The sequence below is a fragment of the Bidens hawaiensis genome, unplaced genomic scaffold (assembly GCF_021521415.1).
Source record: "Bidens hawaiensis isolate Kalapana, Puna unplaced genomic scaffold, B.hawaiensis_p1.1 tig00053935_1, whole genome shotgun sequence".
NCBI classification, from domain to species: domain Eukaryota; kingdom Viridiplantae; phylum Streptophyta; class Magnoliopsida; order Asterales; family Asteraceae; genus Bidens; species Bidens hawaiensis.
Genome location: NW_027499704.1, coordinates 7,919 through 15,315, shown reverse-complemented (window position 1 = coordinate 15,315; position 7,397 = coordinate 7,919). Strand labels below are relative to the sequence as shown.

General features: G+C 31.0%; 1 protein-coding gene across 1 annotated transcript; it reads right to left on the bottom strand.

Moving 5' to 3' along the window:
• Positions 1-740: 740 nt before the first annotated feature.
• Positions 741-3,299, bottom strand: LOC143600316 (protein CHLOROPLAST IMPORT APPARATUS 2-like). The gene is made up of 3 exons (XM_077078043.1): positions 2,271-3,299; positions 1,055-1,210; positions 741-806 (listed from the first exon to the last, which is right to left on the bottom strand). Exons 1-3 carry the CDS (start codon positions 3,297-3,299, stop codon positions 768-770), a joined length of 1,224 nt encoding a protein of 407 aa, XP_076934158.1. The 3' UTR covers positions 741-767.
• Positions 3,300-7,397: the final 4,098 nt, after the last annotated feature.

The following is a 7,397-nucleotide window of genomic DNA, read 5'->3' as shown; positions in this document are numbered from 1 at the left end:
TTATTTTTAGTGAAAGCACATGATGTCTTGATTGATGTTGCATTTGTGCTTGCTTTAACTTATATAGTTCTATCTCTTTTAATTTGTATATACATAATTGCATGATAGGCTAATCACTTAGGCTATGAATTGTGATTTAGCTAGCAAATACTAGTTAAAACGTCACGCAAACATTGAGTTTTAACTAACTCATCCTTTAACTAGTGCAGTATGGGATAACTAGGTTTAATAAGATATTAAAAAAAAAGCCAGAAAATGTGATTAATTATTAGTGAGACAGACCTACTTTTTCTATGCGTTTCACAACATTAAGGGGATGATGTTCCCCATCTATGGCACCACTTTTAACTAGCACAGTGCAGTATTGCGGTTTGTTATTGTGTTAACGACTGAGTTTTCATCTATAAAGCTCTTGGCATGATGCCACACTACAATTCTTTAGAAATGAATATTATAATTTAGCAAAAAAAAAAATACAAGCATTAGAATACAATTTTATGACTAAATGGTATAAGCTGTAATTATTGTGAAAAGAACAAAACGTATGATTATAGATAACAAAAAAATAAAGCTGAATTCCCTCTCTCTCCTTCCTCTATCCATATCTCTTCTTAACTAGTCTCACCTCTTTTCAACAACACTACATAATTATTGTTGTACAAAAAAGACATAAATATAAGTCTAGAAATGTAAAAATGAAAAGGATAAAGGACAAAATAAGCCATTTTTATAAAATTGAGGGGGTTGGGAGTAAAAAAGGTGTTAACTTATGTGTCCTCAGAGCTTGGCCTTCTAACAAAACGCCCCTGCAAATATCACAAAACCAATGCAATTTAGCATTTCACAATATAATAACATTTTGGTATTCTTGTTTGTAATATTTATAAATCTAAAATCTTTTTAAGGTTGTAGTTACTTATATATATATATTCATTTTTTAAATTTGTGTAACACAATTTAAATGTCTAGATAGCTTATTGAACACTTTGTAGCACAAAATTTATTGTAAACTTTTGTTTACTTTCCATGAAGTTATGAAGTAAAATAAATGTACCTTGGATCTAGGCCGTCTATCAGCATTAACTTTTCGTACTTGGTATCCTATCTTTTTAGAGAATAAACGTGTGCGTTTTTTCTCCTTGTAACGCATCACACTTGCTTCTCTTAACCCACCGTTTTCTGAGAATAGATCTATTTGGGCTAATCTTGTCTGTCCACAGAAAACATAATAATATCAACAACAATATCATTGTGCGAGTATAATACTACAGAGCTTCTAAATAATAACAAAGAAATATAAATATTTTGAATTTAAGTTATCATCCAATAGAATTGGAAAGAAAATAAAAAAAAGGGGTGAAAATCATTACAACACTAACCTATTGAATAAAAAAATAAAAAAAAAATCGAGTTTAAATAATATTTTTAATGATTATATTATTACATACATGCAAATGCAAATGCAAATGCAAATGCAAATGCAAATGCAAATGTATAGAAAACACTCAAACTAGTTCACATATCTTACGACATATATAATTATATAAAGAGAGTTATGGTTTCATGCATCACTTTTGAAATCATACATCATTTTTTAACTCTAAAGGGTCATTTATAAAAGATAAACAAGCCATTTGCATGTTCAGTAAGCTAACATAAAAATCGAAACGATGTATGAGAACCAAATCCCAATATACTGATAAAATTATCAAAAACTAATTTTTCAAATTATAGAGAAAAGAGAGGTGAGAAATTTTATTTTAAATTTTTTAATATTAAAAAATGAATAACAAATTTTGTAATTTATGACGATATTACGGGGCAATTTTATAGAATAGTAACTAACTTTCAAAAGTGTTTCAATTAGGTCACTCAACTTTAAAAAACGTTCCAATTAAGTCACTCAACTTTCATTCATGTTTGATTAAATTAAAGGTTTTAACATGTTTTTTTAGCCTTTTTCTTTTTTGTTTTACATAGGAAATGTTTTTTTATCTTTTTTTTAAGTTGACGTTAAGTGACGACGTAAATTTTATTTTTTATTTTTTAATTTTAATATAATTAACGTTTTTTAATTTTTTTAAAATTTAACTACATATATCGCAAATTCCGACCCCCACATCTTATCCTCCATTTTCTTTCTTGACGCACAAAAAAATCGGTGAGACTTGATTTGAAAATTTAGTGACCCGATTTGAAAAAAATATGCATTAGTGATTTAATTAAAACACTTTTGAAAGTTGGTTACTTTACAAGCAAACAACACTTACATGAATATCACCGTCGGCAGACTCCGACCCGGAAACCTCCTCCGGCAATGGCGACCCTTTATCCGACCAAGCACTCAAAACGTCGTCGTAATTCAACTTCAACAACTTATTATTATTATTTTCCTGACCAAAATACCCCTCCCCTTGATTCCCATTTCCCAATTCCAATTCCGGCCTTCTCATCAACTCCTCCACTCTCTTCTTCTTCTTTTCCACCGGAATATTCTTCACCTTCACCGGCACCGGCGACACATCCACCACAGTCACCGCCGGAATATTCCACCAGTTATTATTATTCTTCAATGCCTTGATCCCATTCTTCATCCCAAACCCAAAATTAAACTCCAGGTTCCCGCCAAATCCCAATCCCATCGGATACCCGTAACACGTATTCGAGTCGAAACAAGAATCATTATCATTTGATGATGGGTTATTGCTTGAAACACCCATGATACCATCAATCCCCTCTTCAATCTCCTCATCCAGCATTGACTCCGTGTCGAATTCCATTGAATTGATGGAATTCGAGTCGGAATCATGACTCCGGAATTCAATTCCGTTCGGAACCCGGTGACACCCCGCGTTTTTCGACCCAAATGCCAAACCGGGTTTGGTTGAAACCGGGTTCCGGGTGGAGTTTTCCACCACCGGAAATGGAAACAACAGTTCCGGTGGTGGGTCGCAAAACGGGTTACCATTTTGTAACCCGTTAAATGGTAACCTGTTTTGCGCGGTGCACTTGGAAAGAGTACTATTATTATTTGTGAGGTTTTTGGTGGAGAAGACTTTGGGGCAGGCAATGGAAAGAAGCACAGCTGCTTCATTGTATGTTTGGTTGGGTCTTTTACGGGGAGTTCGCGGTTTTCGGTTGGAGATGGTTATAGGGGAATTGCTTGATTCTGAGATTGTGGAAGATGGAGATGATGAATGGGAGGTTCTACTAGAAGTCATTGATGGGGATTTGATAACATTTTCAATGTCAAATCCATAAGCTCTGCCTGTGGCACCGGTTAAGATGGATGATGACATTTTTGCAACACAAAACTGGGTAGCGGCAAAGCTTGTTATCCGTTTCTGTTTGCGATGTAATCACTGCTTTTTAGTTTTATAAACAAAATATGACCTTTTAGAAACTTAATATAGCTCTAAATTCATGAGATTTTAGAGAAAGATTTGAACTTTATGGTTCAAGATTAAGGAAAATTTGGAAAACCCAATTTCAAGATTTTAAAGAAATTGATGAAATTGAGTAGAATTTGACATAAAGATTGGAACTTTATGGTTCAAGATTATGTGTTTTTAGTTCATTTCAATGAATTATGAAAACCAAATTTCATAAATCAAAGAAATTGATGCAAATGAGTAGTATTGGAAATTTAATTCATCTTCAAATTCTTGAAATATTGACAAGAAGGTTGAAACTTTATGGTTCAAGATTGTGTCATCTCAAATAATAATGAAAACCCAACTTCACAAATGAAAGAAATGAGTGGGAAATGAGTTGAATTTGATGGAAAAGAAAAACCCTAAACCCTAAAGGTGTGTGTCTGCTTTTGGATGAACAAAAGTTGGATTCTTTATAAAAATAAGAAATGGAATAGAATTAGAATAGAATAAGAAAAGGAAGAAATCCCAGAAACACTTTAGTTTTCTAGGACCAACAAAATTCAGCAAAAATGAGCCTTGAATTTATTAAGGACAGAGTTTGCTCAATTAAGAAAGTGGAAGTGTAGAGCTCAAAGAGAGTGGTGTAGTGTATATAACTATATATAGTATGTGTTATGTACACATATTTGTAAAAAGAGATTGAATGCTCAAATCCCAAGATTATCTTGAGTTGGGTTTACAAGAAAATATCCTATTGCAATGAAAAAAGACCAAAAACTGCAAATACAAAAAGACAGATAAGAGATTATAGAGTCACGGGGTGTGGAGAAGAAAGATAAAAAGAGAAGAAGAGATCTGTTGTTTAGTTCTGTAAATATGGCAGGAGACCCACCTCTCTTTTTCTCTTTGTAACTTGAATAAAAATCTTCTCTCTCTAAATCATTCTCATACACAATGTTTTACACGAATTTGGAGGATACCAAACCAAATAAACCGGGTGCAACTGATAAACCTGAAATCCGAAACATTTAGGACGACTGAATGAGCATTCGGATATGGTCAGATATGTGATTAATTTTAGAATATTTCTTGGGTACAAGACGGATAATGTTAGGTATTGCATGGCCTGATTACCCTAAACATATACACATGTTTGGCCGATCAATATCTGTAAACAATCTCGTTTCGTTTTGTTTTAATTTTTTTTTCCTTATTCTTTTAAGTAGAACTAATTTCTTGTTTTAGAAATTTCACCAGGTAATAAAGATATATGTATCTATGTCATAACTGGTAAGTCTTAGCATGTAAATGGATATATCATATACCTAACACATATGAGACATGATTTTACGTTTAGATATGAGACTAAGATTATTACTATATTCTCAAATTCGTCACATTGATCCCAGCTAAATTTAATATGCTACATGTTTCCTATTAGGTTTCTAATGTCAAGTAATATAATAAAGCACACATAAAGATAGTCTTAGTAAGCCGTTTGGGAAATAAAAGGAATTCCACCTCAAAACTAGAGTAAGGAATTTTTATTCAAATTATTGTAAATTAAACTAGAGGATATCGACACATATTTCTAATAATTTTTTTTATAAAAAATAAATATAGAAGATGATGATTGTCTAATAACTAAAATAATAATGATCAATGAATTTGCTTCAGAAAACTTTTGAGTTGTTGCTATTGTATTAGTGTATTAAGGAATCTAACTGATATATTAAAGCAACATAATTTTGTTCACATGTTTTTCACCTAGATTGTCTATATAGGCTTTCATATAATCAATGTTCCATAAATTTAATTTTCACATATTCACAATAAAATTTTAATCAATGATATTGACTTTTATATTTTTGTAACTTATTAATGTAATTATGATATTAATTATTCTAATTATTGTTAAAATTAAAAACTTAATAAATTACTAGGTTTAAATTATTCATCGTTTCTTCTTTAAAAGGCACATGTTTCATTCAAAAATCATAACGCTCCCCATCGTTTGTAACCAGATTTTTCGCCTCATCTATAATCGACATTTTTTGTTTCAAAAGGTTTTTGAACGAAAACTTTACACGGGTGAAAATATAAGTTTAAACCTGGTATGTATTTGTAAGCTTAGTTTTCAAATAATATTACAAAATCTGTTACTAATGTGTTTTTTTATTTTTTTTCAGGTATAATGGTTCATTTATATTATATTATTCCTTATTTACTGTATTATTTATTTATAAAATATTTTCTTTTTATATTATAGACATAGTTTAACATCTTTTGTAATATCTACTGGTAAAAAACTTATGTCAAATATTTGTGTTGATTGAATATGTTTTTTACATTTTATATTGTTTCTTGATATGTTTTCCACCCGTGTATAACACGGGTTATTATCCTAGTTATAATATTTCTTAATAAATTAGATATGGTTTTAGTGGTCTAAAGAATTCCGTTTGTTTAAGAGATTACCAATGTTCATATATAACTATCACATATTATAGATATTTATTTTATATCTATTATCAAATTGTCAACTTTTATATTTACAAAATCGATTAATATATTTGAAGAAGTTTTTGTAGATATTTTTACACGATAAAATATCAAAATGACACTTGGTAATATGAGGTTTGCAACTTTAAATTTTGTCTCACTTTGTTGGGAAAGTAAAATCAAAGTGAAATTGATCTTTTCATCATTCCATAAAAATCAAGTAAATTCCAAGGGTGCTACTATATCAACAAAGTGTGGTATCTAATCCCAATCATGGGCATATGCAAAGATGATAAAAAAAAATATATCCCTTTTGGATAGATTTCTAAGTATGTCACCCATACCAACTAACAAGGCAACAACACTTTGAAGTCCAATAATTTAATATTTTAATAACATATATAGAGATGATAAAAATGTCATTTTATAATATAATATGTAAAGGTCTCTACAAATCATTAAATATATATCATGATGATTTTATCTTACAAATAAATCAACCTGATGGCTTGAGAGAATAGGTGTTTTATATTTTTTGTTTTTTAATATTTATTTTTTGGATTTTAATTTTCTTTATTGTAAGAAAGTTAATAATATACTTAGGTTTAATAATAAAAGGGTTTCATAAATAAATGATATGTTATAACCCGTTTAAAAGCTATCTGGATTTGATGACCCATGACCCGCTTATGTTTTTTACTATAAACTTGTGTATTAATTATAAATAATATCTTTTTATTTTTAAGTTGGATATTAAATTTTAGTATATCCCTATTTTATAGAATTTTCATATCAAATAATTGGTAAGATTAATTTTTAATTTAATGAGATGTTATAACTCATTTAAAAGTTATCTGGTTTTGATAAGCCTCATACACATGAATTTGGGTTAAATCAATGAGAGGCCCCCATCTAAAAATCAAGCAATTTGGTGGCTTTCATAAAAGGGGGAGCGACCACATTGTGACACATAGGATTTTACGGGTTTCATTTATATATATTATAGATAGATATAAATATTTGTGTTATATTGTATCATATGTGTGTTTAGACTCATCGCTATGGGGGCGCGGAAAGGGGAAAGGAAGGGGGGAAACACCATGGCTGGGCGCGGTGAGGTGGGGTGCGGAGGGGGGAAGGGTGGAGGGGACGATGGGCGCGGTGAGGGGTGAGGTGGGGGGCCCACCACCAACGGCTAAATTTTTTTGACCGTTTAAAAAAAATTAAATAATATAAAATACTATATATATATATATATATATATATATACCATTCACCCAATCTCTACAAACATCCCATTCTCCTATTTAAACTTTATAAAACTTTCTCCCCAAATATATCTTCCGACTCATCTTTGACACCCGACTTCGAGCCCGATATCGACGATATTTCCAATTCGGATTCAGAGGATGAAGCGATATTTAGTGTCGTTCCAGAGGCTGCGCGACTCGTAGTCCAGCATTGCGAAAGCTCACAACTACTAAAAAGACGGCCTCATCTTCAACGGAATCGCGTAGG

What these genes read in the sequence shown, in the direction of transcription:
- LOC143600316 (XM_077078043.1), bottom strand. Translation starts at nt 3,299, where the DNA reads ATGTCATCATCCATCTTAACCGGTGCCACAGGCAGAGCTTATGGATTT. An exon ending in CTGCCGACGGTGATATTCAT is followed by an intron (nt 1,211 to 2,270) that starts GTAAGTGTTGTT and finishes TTCTGTGGACAG; the next exon opens with ACAAGATTAGCCCAAATAGA. An exon ending in ATAGACGGCCTAGATCCAAG is followed by an intron (nt 807 to 1,054) that starts GTACATTTATTT and finishes TGATATTTGCAG; the next exon opens with GGGCGTTTTGTTAGAAGGCC.